The sequence below is a fragment of the Convolutriloba macropyga genome, chromosome 12, assembly GCF_964194025.1.
Source record: "Convolutriloba macropyga chromosome 12, txConMacr16.3, whole genome shotgun sequence".
Taxonomy (NCBI): Eukaryota; Metazoa; Xenacoelomorpha; order Acoela; family Convolutidae; genus Convolutriloba; species Convolutriloba macropyga.
This window is the reverse complement of record NC_134479.1, coordinates 2,281,619-2,296,909: the sequence shown is the minus strand read 5'-3', so window position 1 is coordinate 2,296,909 and position 15,291 is coordinate 2,281,619. Positions and strand designations below refer to the sequence as shown.

At 36.5% G+C, this 15,291-nt stretch overlaps 2 protein-coding genes across 5 annotated transcripts in view; both read right to left on the bottom strand.

The window, feature by feature from the left end:
• The window catches only part of LOC142351029 (proto-oncogene vav-like), a 198,412-nt gene extending 190,693 nt beyond the window's left edge, over positions 1–7,719 (bottom strand). The window contains exon 1 of the mRNA XM_075403089.1: positions 7,710–7,719. The gene's annotated coding sequence lies outside the window, so the exon portion shown is untranslated. The remainder of the gene's footprint in view (positions 1–7,709) is intronic.
• LOC142351028 (uncharacterized) overlaps positions 1–15,291 on the bottom strand; it is a 155,230-nt gene that overhangs the window by 93,534 nt on the left and 46,405 nt on the right. For all 4 annotated transcript variants that reach the window (XM_075403084.1, XM_075403086.1, XM_075403085.1 and 1 more), the window contains exons 6-9: positions 12,604–12,948; positions 11,894–12,193; positions 6,283–6,630; positions 5,846–6,145 (exon numbers count right to left, since the gene is read on the bottom strand). In XM_075403084.1, coding sequence (XP_075259199.1) covers positions 5,846–6,145; positions 6,283–6,630; positions 11,894–12,193; positions 12,604–12,948 — 1,293 coding nt within the window. The remainder of the gene's footprint in view (positions 1–5,845; positions 6,146–6,282; positions 6,631–11,893; positions 12,194–12,603; positions 12,949–15,291) is intronic.

Genomic DNA, 15,291 nt, shown 5'->3' with positions numbered 1-15,291 from the left:
ATCATGACAAGCATCTGGGACCAAATCCGAAATTACGTCGGCCCAGAAGACATCGCCCCAAAATTACACACGAACCACAACATCAACGTTTGCGTGAAAGTAGGAATCCAATACAGGGAATGTTTTTTCAATGAATATGTCATATTACAAAATGGAACCATCGTGATCTGGGCACACTCCCATACAGGCCTTCTCACGAAAAAATGTTTTTTCTACACAACCTGGGAACACAACACCTACATTTACCACTTCATTACTTCATCCCAAGGCACCCAACTCACCCACCAATTCTGGGATTTTATTCAAATGGACAATGACGACCCCATTGAGTTTGACCCTGTTGGCATCCGTGTATTCACTTAGACTTGCATAAACTTCTTTAATTTTTTTTATTATTCGAAATATTTTTTTTAATCTTTTCTCTCATGAGTCGCAATTAATTTAATGTAGTACCTATTTTATAAACACCGCAAATTATTCAAATGTAACGCCTCCTCTTCTTATTTTTAATTTCTTACCAATTTATTTTTTTTACTTCTGACCAAAAAAAAATTACTTGTGAGTCATAACTCGTGAGCACAATGAGCAAGCACCCCTAACATAGCAAACTATTATTAACCAATCTATTCCCAACCATTATCAACAAAAATTAACATCGCACCTTGTTATCACTTTGAAGGGCACGCGATTGAAAGTCAAAATGTTAATTGCTTACACTACATACGACTGTGCAAAATAACGACCCAAAAAACTCACGAAACATCATTTTTTTTCCAAAACAACACCAAACTAACACAGACAGGACCCTTACCGATTGCCCAGTATCAACAAAAAATAATCCTTTCAAAATACGTTGAAAGGGCACGGGCTTGAAATAATAAAACCTCAAAAAAAAGTAAAAAAAAAACCTGGCAGTATAGTTCCAACCCTAAAAAAAAATGTAAATTAAAGTCGAACAACTCACTTATTCCATTGAAGGATCCTTTGGAGGAAGAAACGAATACACAATATTCTCGTTCTCGTTCGATTGCGTTTTCGTTTCCCGTTTCCCACCCCATTTTCTTCGATTACCTCGTTTGTTATTTGTTTTTAAAATTAGACCACTATTAGCGAAACTTTGCACATGCTCAGTCACATCACTAGCACCACCAGTTGATACTTCTCTTTCTTTCGCCCAGTCTAACACTGCCTTTTTATTTTTATTTGATATTACAATTCTTTTTACCGCACCTTTACGCACACCATAAGCAAACGATCCCAAAGTCCGATCAACAACAACTTGATTCGATTGATCACGCGCCTCCCAGCCCGTCACTAACGACAAACCTTTTGTAAAAGTTAAAACAGCATGCGCACACAACGAAGGCTGGCACAACACATTATCTTTCGTCGGAATGAAAAACCAAACATCCTTTCCCAAACCACTTGCAGAAGGACCCCTCTTAATTAAATCCATAAAATATTGCGGAGTACCCATAACATTATTAAAATCCCTTGATGTCTGATAACTTCCACAAATCAGAAACAATTTCTCACCACACGGCGTTTTCGAAACACTATCATTACCCCCAATCTCAACATGTGCCGCCGTCCACCACTCATTCCATTGTACCATGGCATCTCTCCTTACACCAGTAAAACCATCAGGCAAAACACCACTCATCAAACCATCCACACAAAACGTCCAACCTATTGAATTACACAAACCAGCATACGACCCAACTTCTTGATACAACCTGCTATCACCACTCTCCAACTTTAATTCACTAACATAATTATACACATCGCCCTGATCTCTACAGCCCCGGAACCCTTCTACTAAACTTTCTTGTAATCCCACAATTTCTTCATTATTTATTGCCAATGGTACCTTTGGCCAACCATTCTCTCCAACCAGTCCCCCTCTACCTTCTATAGTTAACTTATTCTTTAAGGAGTTCCAACTATTTATACCCCGCCCATCGACTGTTTCCACTTCTTTCCATCCGAGACTTATTAATTTTTTCCGATCGTAGTACTGATGTTTGAACTCGTTCATTTCGATTAGCAAATCTTGTCTGCCTCGTGTCGTTCTAAACACGATAATTCTGTTTAAAATTACAAAAAAATATTAATGCTAGCTTATGAAATCCTAAATTGTTATAAGTAATTAACGAACCTTTTAGTGTCCATACTTTTATAAAATAGAATATCCCGTCTCTTCGTTATTACAATTAATCGTTTTTGCAAAGCTTCGATAAAATATCCAACAGTCGATGAATAACGCCGCTATTAAAGTTTGACCTCTTCGCAGTAAAAAGTATTCTGAATAACTTTATCAATAGAGCAGTCAATCACACTGTTCTCAATTTACTTTCCTCCAAAACTTCCATTAGTGACTGTCAATTACTGCCATACCGAGGGAATTACTTGCGAAAACTCCATTAGTGACTGTCATTTACTGCCATGCCGAGGGATTTACTTCATTACTTTACTCCCCTCACAACGCGGAGCAAATGGAACTGCCACACGTGACAGATCACTACTACATTAATCTTCCTGGGAAAAATGCAAATGAACCCAGAAGAGGAACCAATCAACTACACCTAATAACTCGCATAAATCTCTGTTGATCCACATCAGTCAAAGTCACAAAACGCACTTCCCAAAAAATCAATTTTAAAATCAGTCATGCCTGTTCTATTTGCAGCCGATCCCCCTCTTCCATTTAATTTGAATAACAGAATGGCACTGCTAACGAAAATTGTAGCATCGGACAACCCGATCTATTCCAGCTACTTTATCGTGGAATACATCTGGCCAGGGCAACCGCACAACCTGGACCTAATTACACGGCGCGTGTTCGTCCTCAAGAGGAGCGAGGACGGACAAAAACTTCAAGAAGTTTGCAGGGGACGAACACGCGCCTTCAGGATGAACCTGACACGAGCAACAAATCAATTCATCTAGTTATTTTTTTTACTGCACGAATCTATTTTTCTACAAAACTGCACGGTTTTATTTTTCTACTGCATGAGTACTACGCCTGCCACGACCAACACGAACATCATTGAAAGACTTGGCAAGAATCAAGGACACAAATCACCAATCGCTCCATCACCAACTGGACAAATATGGCTCCGATATGGCACGAAACTCACATCCACTTGGCCAACGCGGAATGTAGTATTCTTTTCACAACATACAGCAGTCGCGTTCCCCAGCTCAATTTCTTCGCATACATCAGATGAGAAAACAAGAGGCCAAATAAGAGCAAACACAAAGTAAACTTTCAGCATTTTGATCTGGAATACTCAATAAAAACTTAGAACAAACCACTATTGATGTTGCTTTTCATTTATACTTAATTCACCCAGTAAATTCCTTGACTTTGACAATACCACTAATCAAGACCCACTTGGCACAGCACACTAGACAACCCTGTTTATAATCATAAGATTAAAGGTTCGAAACCCATCGCCTCCGCTTTTTCTGAAGAGCCGTAATATGACGATGCTAAATTTTGATTGGTCGAAAAAGACTTTTGTAAATTCATACAGCACGCATTTATTATCTTGAAATTCATACAGACGATTCTGCTCAGTACAGTTCAGTTGCTTAATAAATTACTTGAATTGAAAACTTGTAGCAGAAAAAAGAGCGTTTTTACCGAACCCGCGCTCCGAACAGCACTTAGCAAAAACTTGCAATTAAAAGCCTTTATTAGAAAGGATATTGCAACGATAACTCGTCTCCATACAATATAGCACTTGGCACTAGCACCTACACAGCCGCATCTAAAATGATAGAAAAGGTAGAAGCAAATGAAGAAGAGAGTTATCATAATATACAAAATACAGCGGGTGAATTTCCGAAAAATAGCAACCATCAACTCCCTTGAATCCCATTGGTATTGAAAAAGAACGACAATTAGAAAAAAAACAGACAAAAATTAACTGAAGTTTCAAACAGCGGTCTAATTTCGTGTGCAATTATTATTTAGATTACAATTAAACATGTTTAACCTTTTAAAGTAAAGCAAATTATTATTTTTAATTAGAATTTGCTCTTCAGATCTTTGAAAATGTTACACAGTTTGACTTATTACCGCGTTTTGTCAGTTTATTCTGTTTCTTTTTACATAGAACGCATTCTCTAGATTGCGTGCTTCATGTGAGGCAAGTCAGAAATCACGTGTAAAAGTCGTGACGTATTCAAATCAAAATATAAGACAAAAAAACTAATTAAAGCAGAAAAAGGAGAGCAGCTAAATAACTAAATAATTTCCGTTTGAGCAGATTACGGAGGCTAATAAAAAATGTTCATTTCGAGGACAAGATGAATTTAGTTCTTCCTTCTTTATCCCATTTCCTGCTGGAATTTAAAAATCAAATTCTAACCACTTTAGTTCATTATTATAAGGGAATGTATTACTTAGAAAAAATTTATAGGAATGTGCCACTATATTGAGAACAAATAAAAGACCATGAGAGCAAACAACGCGCAATACAATTTGTTGAGACAAAAAAGGTTGAGAGAAAAAGCAAATAAAAACGAATTAACCCTTTCTAAACCAAGATTTAAAAAATGATGTCATCGGAAAAAAAATTGTCTAAAATTTCTGTACTACATAAATTAAAAATGGCAGCCAGTTGGAAGCTAAACATCAAAGTTTCCGAAAAATTGCTAGAACTAAAACATGCTTAACTAATTAACAGTGCCATAAAAATTTCAGCACAATCAAATTCTAGCAATTTTTCAGAAATTGGAATGTGTAACTTCAATCAAGTTGCCTTGAATTAATTTTGGTCCAAGCTTGAAGTCAAACTTCAACGATATGAAGTCAAACTTCAACGGTATGAAGTCACGACGTGCTGTGACAACAAGAAACTTGAAAACAGAAAATGCTTTCAAAATGGTCAAAACAGCTGCAGAGAAATTCAGATACGGAAGTGCTACTATTTTGACCTTCAAGGGGTTCGGAGTAACCTGAAGTCAACTTAAAATTCAGCTTAAAAGTTATTGGAAGGTATTACTAAAACAAGACAAAAAAGAAATGTCGCTGCTTTTTTAATAACTGCTGAGATGTTATATATTTTAACTAACGATATGTACAAATTACAGCTGCTTCTTTTAGCTGCTCTCAGATAACGTTCAGTTAATGAGATACACACACACACACACACACACACACACACACACACACACACTCAGTTGAAATTATCTCCTGGAACTAAAGAAAAGTCATTTTGAAAATGAGAAGAGACTTTATTTTAGGAATTCAGTCAAAATTACCTGCACGAATGAACAAAAAGCAGATTTGAAGTAATCGCGCCGTCTATGGTCTTACTAAAACACTTGACAAGAAAACCAAAAAGCAAAGCTTGAACTACAATTCGAAGAATTTTCATTTACTTTACAAAAAACAGACCTCGAAATGACTGGTAATCGATTTGAAAAAAAAGCAACAAATGACTTGAAAAACGGGTCAAATTGACGCATGTAAGCAAAAACTCACTTTCGAGAAAAAAAATTTTTGTGTTTAAACGCCATTTTCTCACTTTGACTGAATATTCGAGTGAAAAAAAAAATCCGCGCCGAAAAAACATTCTATTTTTCGCAACGTTTCATGCTGCAGGGTGATCAAAATTGCTTCCCGAATTTGACTTTCATGAAACCGAGAGTAGAGATCTTTTACAAAACAGCGTCCCAATAGCACTTCAATTCTTTGAATTACAAAAAATCAAGCTGAGACCAACAAGAGCGCCAGCTATCGCTTTGCGGCTATTAATAGAAAACCTGCCCATTGTAAACTGTCCCAAAATGTACTAATAGTGGTTTATTTAGAAAAGCAAAATGCTCTTACCAACAGATACGGACAATTTGTGTATGTATTGTTGTCGTCCAACATCAACAGTGATAACGTAGTTGCCAGAATCCTCAAGATCAATTTCCTCAAATATCTTTTCCACAGTGGGTTTGTCTGTCTGATTGGAGGGTTCTACATCAAAAGTGTCAATTGACCTGTCGTCGTGAGTCACATTAACTGTGATTGGTTGTTCTTCGTGATCGAATGGGACGTCAGTTGGCAACTTGAAGCTAATAGCAGCGGGTGTATGTCTCAGAGCACTCACTTCTTCACGAGTCACGATTGGCTCCAAAGATTCTACACAGAGTGTGTAAAAATATCAATAGCTTAACCATCAAAATCGCAATTGTTTTATAAACTGTTTTAAGGGCTTTTGTAACCAACATTACATTGTGTCTACTCGTATACTACATAATCAAAGGAAACAAAATTACCCAATTGAAGATTAATGTCATGCTTGTGAGACCTCAATCCATCTTGGGTCGTAACTTCAATCTGGATCAGAGGCAGTTGTTTCATTTTGTATAGTTTATCAGAGTCAACTGAGAGAGAACAGCTCAGGACACAAGTCTCCGATTCCTTGTCAACGTCTGAGACAATCCAGTCAACCAGTTCTACCAAAGAAGTATCTTCTGGTTGGTGATGGACTTGAAGAGTTACGCTTGGAGGATTCGATTGTTCCTTTTGAACAACAAATGGAAGCTGTATCTCAGTCACCAACACATCATCTGATTGTTTAGCTACACTGACACTGATATCAGAAGTAGTGATCGTGGGTTCAACTAAAACGAACATTCAAAACACACTTCAAACTAATCTAGCACATGATGACAAGTAAAAGTTTGCTTGACTGGGAAGTGAAATAGGACATAATAGACCATACATGTATCTGAATTCAAAACTAACAATCCATTCGTCCTTTAGTGAACAAGAATCAGCTAAAACTGCTCAACAAAAAAACTTGGTATGTTTGCTAAACTGACAGAAGATTATATTTATTATGGAAACAGATTTGATCGGATATAAATCATTATTGAATTAACCTTTCATTAAAAAGTTGCAAAAGCCCAATAAATGAAAACAATTGCAGCTTTATACCTGTTCATAAAACTGAAAGCGTTGAAAATGAGGGGGAAATTCTGCATGAGTGCCTAAAAATTTCATACAGAGAGCTGATTAAGCGCTCAATACATAAAAACTTCAAATCATTGTAGATCACGGGAAATGATAAGAAACTGCTAACGTAGCTTTGAAAGCAGCTCTTCGAAAGCAAAACTGCAGCTTCAAGTACTAAACCAAAATAAAGAATAGCTGGGTAAAATGTTAGGGCGCAAAAGAGGACACTGTAAATTAACTCTCACATTAAGTGAAGCGTACAATTACATAGTAGTAAGTCTCTGGCCAAAATGCAGCGCCACCTAAAGTCATTGGCTTTTAAAAACTAAGAAGACCGTAAGAAGAATTCACGTACCTTGGTCTCAATTCGAAAATTGTAAAAAATGAAAATTGTTGCAGAGTGCATCAAAACAGCTCAGCAGTTCAGTCTTTGCCTGGTACCAGCATGACATGATGCAGATGAGAATGCAATCCATGAATGATAGTGCAAAACAGCATTGATTAAAGAACAAAGTAAGCAAATTAATTGACAATGCCGTTTTTGCCTAAAGTTGCATAGCTGTATTATTCTGTGCTTGACGTAGGCCATAATCAAAACAGCGAATAAAATAGATCCAATTTATTGATAGAGTTATGAGCACAAAAACTAGCTAGAGTTGCAAACATCAGTGACAAGAAAACCTTGGGTATCTCCTGAGAGAGTCACAATGTCTTCAGAGTCAGTCTTTGAGGGCTCAACTGAAATATTTAATAAGATTTTCACTTTCAAATTTTTCTTTTAAAATGAGCAACAGCGGCATAAAACATTAACCTAATCTTATTTTTGGAAAACTAACATAATTTGTGCTCGAAAAATTTGTGGGACAAAAAATGAATAAGAAAAGAGGTTACGAAAATGCTAATGAAGATATTGAAAACAGCCAAAATAAAGTTTCACTTTATGATCAGAACTAATCGTTTGTGCCAACTGCTGAAATAAAAACTTACATGAAAAAGCAAATATCTTCCCCTCTAGAGGCATCAATTAATATACAATTACGCACATGAAACATGGATGAAATCAACAAAAAACAGACTCCAAGTGTCAAATTATCCAGCTTATTGTGTCTAACACCATAAAAAAGAGAAAGAGAGGCCAGCTTGATATAAGTAAATAGGTGTTAAACTTTTTAACGTAGCTGGAATACACCCAGAAAATAGCCGCAACAGCTTCGTAGAACTACAGTCTCAAAAAGATAGTAAAAGAAACAGACCAAAAAAATTCCCATTAATAAATGCTGAGATGTTTTATTTTGAAGAAGAATTTCAAAGTGAGGAAGTCATTTTTGAGAGTGAGGTAAGTCAAGTGTGACCGAAAATTTAATCACGCAAATGAACAAAAAAACTCGCTACACTAAGAGTGAAAAATGACGTCACGCACGCACTTCAGTTAAAATTGCATGAAAAAATGAGCTAAAAGCCGGTTTGACGTAATTATGACGTCATATGATCGAAACGAAAATCTTAACGACGAAATAAAAAAAAACATAGCAAGACCAGTCCTGTATTAAAATTCCAAAAATGAAGCAACTGAAGTCAACAATATCAGCCCTCTTAATAGATCAGCCTGCGCTAAAATAAGCCAATCATTAAGAACTACAGGAAACCAAAAATTACGAAAATAAAAAAAAATCCATTCGAAAAGAGTTTAAACATACAGGGCAGAATGCAGGAAAATAGCCGCCGTTGATTACAATAAGCATGATTGGGATTGAAAGAATAGATAATGAAAAAAAAAGATTTTTGTACAAAACTATTTATTAAGTCCGATTTATTTTGATGGTATTTTGTAGTTGAACATACTTCTGTTTCTTAGAGAGAGGCTACAGGGGCTACTATCAATATCAATAAGCATAAGATATGGTAACTAAGAATTATAGGGACGACGTTCAAATTGCGGGCATCTAAAATTGGGCTTTATGGGTTTCTCCCGTTTCTATTTCTGACTTCAATTTTTTATACTGACTCTGTTTATTTTAAATTGCTTTGCTGAGCAACTGATGTTCAAATTCACTTTTAGCAGAATAAGAGAAGAGAGAAACTAGCCTAGAGAAGTCAAAAAGATTTCACGCAAAATGTCAAAAAAGCGGCAAAATCGTAAAGCGAAAAAAAGTTCGACGAAGTAAAAAACATAGCAGGCAGATTGCCAGAAAATAGCCGCAATAGATTCGTAATTCGGCGGTCTAAAAAAACAACAAAAAAGACAGACCAAAAAAATTGTCTTTTCTTTGAAGGCTGATCTGTTATATTTTGATTAAAAATCTGTATAAGTTATTGCTGCGTCTATTAGCTGATCTCAAATAACCCTCATTTAGAGTGACACACACCCATTTGACCTTATCTCTTTGAATTAAAGTAAATAAAAGTCAATTTCACGGTGAGAAAGTCATTTTTGAGAGTGAGGTAAGTCAAGTCTGACCAAAAATTTAATCACGCAAATGAACAAAAAAACTCGCTACACTAAGAGTGAAAAATGACGTCACGCACGCATTTCAGTTAACATTGCATGAAAAATGAGCTAAAAGCCGGTTTGACGTAATTTTGACGACATATGATCAAAACGAAAATCTTAACGACGAAATAAAAAAAACATAGCAAGACCAGTCCTGAACTAAAATTCCAAAAATGAAGCAACTGAAGTCAACAATATCAGCCCTCTTAATAGATCAGCCTGCGCTAAAATAAGCCAATCATTAAGAACTACAGGAAACCAAAAATTACGAAAATAAAAAAAATCCATTCGAAAAGAGTTAAAACATACCGGGCAGAATGCAGGAAAATAGCCGCCGTTGATTACAATAAGCATGATTGGGATTGAAAGAATAGAAGATACTGAAAAAAAAGATTTTTGTACATTTTTTAAAGTCCGATTTATTGTGATGGCATTTCGTAGTTGAACATACTTCTGTTTCTTAGAGAGAGGCCACAGGGGATACTATCAATACCAATAAGCATAAGAGATGGTAACTAAGATTTATAGGAACGACGTTCAAATAGCGGGCATCTAGAATTGGGCTTTATGGGTTTATCCGGTTTCTATTTCTGACTTCAATTTTTATACTGACTCTGTTTATTTTGAATTGCTTTGCTGAGCAACTGATGTTCAAATTCACTTTCAGCAGAATGAGAGAAGAGAGAAACTAGCCTAGAGAAGTCAAAAAGATTTCACGCAAAATGTCGAAAAAGCGGCAAAATGGTAAAGCGAAAAAAAGTTCGACGAAGTAAAAAAAAATAGGAGCGCTATAATAGCCGGCTGAGAAGATGAGGGCTGCTATTAATCAAAAACATTATTCTCAACAACGTCAACCTCACATGAATTTTACGCAATGAACGTTAAGACTGCATGACACCAACATTGTAGAAAATCCCTGCAGAAACTTAAGAAAACAACACTTGCGACATTTGGCGAAAAGAAAACAAGTTTTACGAATGTCATCAAAATGTTTTATAAAAGTCACTGACAAACGCAACTAAAACTTGAACACATCTATTGCATTATCTATCAAAAGACAGAATATATCAATCTTAATGGAAACCGCGCCACAATTGGTAAACCGTGCAACAATTGGGCTTTCACGAATATCATGGACAATAAGTGCCATCAAAGCAACTGAAATACTCCACTAAAACTTGAATTCTTCAGCATATGTTCTTCAACATATATCACTATCTACCTATAGGAAGAAAACATCAACATTAACCAAAAACAATTGGGTTACCACGCAAAAAAAAGAGCAACAAATAATCAAAAATTCAAATATAGTCGAAAACAAATGATGTTCAAACCAATCAAATAATTATCAATCAACTAAAACACTGAATAGATCCAATTCATCCTAATTGGAGAAAAACTGATACCTATCCTCAATGAGACCAACCGACAAGACAGCAAATTCAAATACAACAGGTCATATTCCAGAAAAATCTTGAGACCTTTTGAAGGTCGCGTCAAAGTTGTTTAAACCTGCAGCTTTGAAAGTAAAAAATTATATGAACTTAAATTTGGCTAAAATGGAAGCCAATGAAATCCATTATTAACGAGATTATAAAAACAAAACAACAAAAACTACAAAAAGGGACAAAATCCGATAAAAAATTATATATTTGAATGCAATGGCGGTCACAGGAGTTAAAATTGTGTCATTAGAAAAACACCATGTAAATTATTAAGATTGGGACTCCTAAGAGAGCTGTCCATAATTAGAGTAGGTGACAGACCAAACAATGAGCAACAAAATTTTTCTAAAAAAACCAAAAAAGCGAATATATTTTTTTAAAAACAGTTGGTGCTAGTGTCATAAAAAACATTAAATGCGGCTTAAATCACTAAATTACTGTGAACTTGCCTCACATAACCATTGAGACCATTGATGGGATAAAAAAACGAAAGAACCGAACAAATTTTAAAAAAATAACTTTTATTTCATGAAGACCATAAGTCAAAGTATTTGAAAATTTTTGCCTTTTGAAGGGTTTCAACAAGTGGAACTATGTATTATAAGAACATACTTATAAATATTCGTACAAAAAATGAAAAGAAAAACAGGTAAACCAAAATGCCACATGTGAAAAATGAAAACAATTTTGATCTCAAAAACTGAAAATCTGTTTAAACACCATTCTCTCACTTTACTTAAAAAAGCACTTTGAAAAAAGTCCGGCCTTTTATCTCTTTGATTTCCGTTCCTCTTACTACTCAAGCGTGGCTAAAATCACCCTTAAAATTTGACTTTTCATTGACAAGTAAAGGTTATAAAATGTGTGAACAGATCTTAAAAAAGACAGCACACCAATACAATTCAAGTTCTTTGAATTGCAAAAAAAACCAAGAGAAGGTCAATGATAGCCTCAACTATTGCTTTGCAGTTATTAAACACAAAGAGTGCTTACCAACAGATACGGTCAACTTGTGAATATACTGTTTTCGTCCGATATCGACTGTAATAACATAGTCACCAGCATCAACTGATTCGATTTCCTCAAATAATTTATGAATTTCAGTTTTGTCTTCATCAGAGGTCTCGATCATGTCAAAAGTATCAATTGGCTCATCGTTATGAGTAACAGAGAACTTGATTGGTTCATCTTTATCATCCAATGAGACATTAGTTGGCAATTGGAAGGCCAATGAACAATGAGAGTGAATCAGTCTTCTCAAATCTTCGGTTGTAACAATTGGTTCAGGAGATTCTAAAAAGACAATAACTGATGGCTGGAAAAAAGTGAGTGGTGACCTTAAAAGCGTTTTTGTTCCCTCTCATAATAAAAATTGCCGAATCTTTTGTCAGATCAAATTAATTAACATTTTAGAGCTCACTGTTAATTTTTGGAGAGTTTTATCCATTAATTTGTATATATATATATATATATATATATATATATATATATATATATATATTTTGGGCTTAATCATTTAGAACTTGTTCATCTTGTTGAACTGAAGAAGAAAAACTAAGTTAAACCGGCCGAATTGCGCTCAAAGGACTGGTGAGGGGTTGGGTTTAGTAGTAGAAGCCAGCTTACGTTTAGTCGGGGAAGCTTCACTTGTTACGTTGGGGTAATTAGGGGGGGGGGGGGGGGCAGAAAAGGTAAGTATGTACCTATTTCAATTTTGACGTCATGCTTGTGGTTCTTGACTCCATCCTTGTTTTTCACTTCAATATGAACAATGGGCAATTCCTTCATTCTGTAGAGCTTGTCAGTGTTAACTGAAAGAGAACAACTAAGCACACAAGTCTCTGACTCCTTGTCAACATGCGAGACAGTCCAGTCAACCAGTTCTACCACTGAAGTATCTTCTGGCTGATGTTGGACCTCAACTGAGATTTTCGGAAGACTTTCTTCTTTGTCGACAACAAATGGAAGGTCGAAATTGGTGAGGATAACACCTTCGGTCTCTTTTGCAACATTAACCGTGTCTTCTGAGCTCGTTTCCTCAGGTTCAACTGAAAATGAAGCAATTCATTTTTTGTTAATTGCAGAGATTCGCAAAGAAGAAAAACGTCGCCAGAAGTTTCGAAACAAACATGGATAACAAATCTTCATCTAATTTTCCAATTGCCTTTTAGTGACACTTAGTTTCCAAGCTTAGTTACACTTATGTCAGAAAAATGTTACCCAGGTCAGACTTGAATCACACAGACTGCAATTTTATATGGTAAACTGACTGCCAACTCTGGTAACATTACAGATTTCATTTGTTTTCATATCTATATGAATCAGCTGAATTAACTTTATCTGCTCTGTTTTCCCTATAAATTACAGGACTATAGACGGCGTAAATCAGGTGAACTCAAAGTAAGCCGAAGTAAAAGTAAGCCAACATAAAAACAAGCCGAAAGTTATGTAATGTATCAGAAATAATAGATTGTTAACCGTTACAATCTACACATAATTGGAATAAATCTGGAACACATCAACACATAATATTATACTGCAAAATGTATTCCAAGCAGCCGCGCAAAATGGATTTAGCAAAATGTATTTAGCAAGCCGCGCGAAATCTCTTTGTCTGCAGGGGCAGTTTGGGAGGGCAGCGAAAGTTCTGTCTTCTGACGGCGTCGCACCTGACAATGCTGCAACGTTGAATGAACTTAAAAAGCTCCACCCTAAGGAAAAGCAACCTGACCACCAATTTGATCAAGATGCTAACACGAACGCATATCAATTTGACGAGGCATCAGTATTCTTCCAAATCGAGTCGTTCTCCAAATTTACTGCAGCTGGGCCGTCGAAAATGTATCCCGAGCATCTGCTGCATGCAGTAAACTGCCGGGCCCCTGATCAATCAAAGCGTGCAACCACTAGTTTAACAAAATTTGTCAACTTAGCTAGCAGGGGTCAGCTTCCCGAATTCGTTGCTCCTATACTATGTAGTGCAACAATAACTGCATTGAAAAAATTGAAAGGTGGGGTCCGTCCTATCGCTGTTGGGGAAGTCATTCGACGTCTTATTGCTAAATTCATAGCTCGTGAAGCGAATTCAGATGCTGCTGATCTTTTTAACACAAAACAATTGGGGGTAGCAGTCAAGGGTGGTGCTGAGGGCATAGTACATGCAACAAGAGTTTCCTTTGAAAAACTGCAAAGGTCAAAAGATTCCGGAATATTGCAGATTGATTTCAAAAATGCCTTCAATTCGGTAAAAAGAAGCAAGGTTTTGGAAGCAGTCGCAAAATTCTTACCTAGTGTTGCCCCTTTTGCGACTTTGTGCTACTCACAACACAGTCATTTGCATTTTAACAACACATACTTAAGTAGCCAATCGGGAGTCCAACAAGGGGATCCTTTGGGGCCGCTTTTGTTTTCACTAGCTCGGTGGCCAATCATTAAAGAAATTGAAACAAAATTACCAAATCTAGTACAGCATAATTGGTATTTGGATGATGGCATCCTTGGTGGTACCCACCAACAACTTTGCACAGCACTGAATTTGTTGACAAATTTGGGTGAAGGATGCGGCTTAGAGCTCAGAATAGAAAAATGTTAGCTTTGGTCACCCGTTGATCTGAACGCTATAGATAACAGAGTAAAAAGAATTAGCAAAGAAGGACTTGAGATCTTGGGCGCTGCCATCGGCAATCCCAGTTTTGTTGCTGCATCTTTGAGAAAAAGAGTCAACAAAATAGAAAAACTGCTCGACAACTTGGCGTACCTAGACGACCCACATTGTGCGCTCGGAGTTCTTCGAAGCTGTCTTGGTGCCCCAAAGACGGTATATTCCCTGCGATGTAACACTCCATCTGACGAAGCCTCTGTTATTTTGCAGGATTTTGACAAGCTTCAGAGAACAACATTTGAGAATATGTTAGGCACCCTTATAAGTGACAACGCTTGGAAGCAGGCTTGTCTACCAATAAGCAAAACTGGCCTTGGAATTAGACAAGCCATTGACCAATTGAAAGCGGCGTTTGTTGGGTCAGTATCGCAGGCACACGCTTTAGTGGAACAAATAACCGGTGAGAAAATTACAGACAATCAAATTTTCAAAGAAACAGTGGAAGAACTGAAGAATCTACAAATTAGCCAATATACGCAACACAAGATTCAGGAGGCACTTGACGATGCTGCTTTTTCTGACCTTCTTGGTAATCAGACTTCAAATCGGGAGAAAGCTCGTTTGCTTTCACTAACGTTGCCTCAATCTGGTGCCTGGCTTTCCGCACCTCCAATCCCTAGTCTGGGCCTTCACCTTCAGCCAAATAAATTCAGAGCCGCATTGAGGTATCGGATTGGTGTTCCGTTATACATTGAGGAACGAAAGTGCCCTTACTGTCAAAACGGCAGAC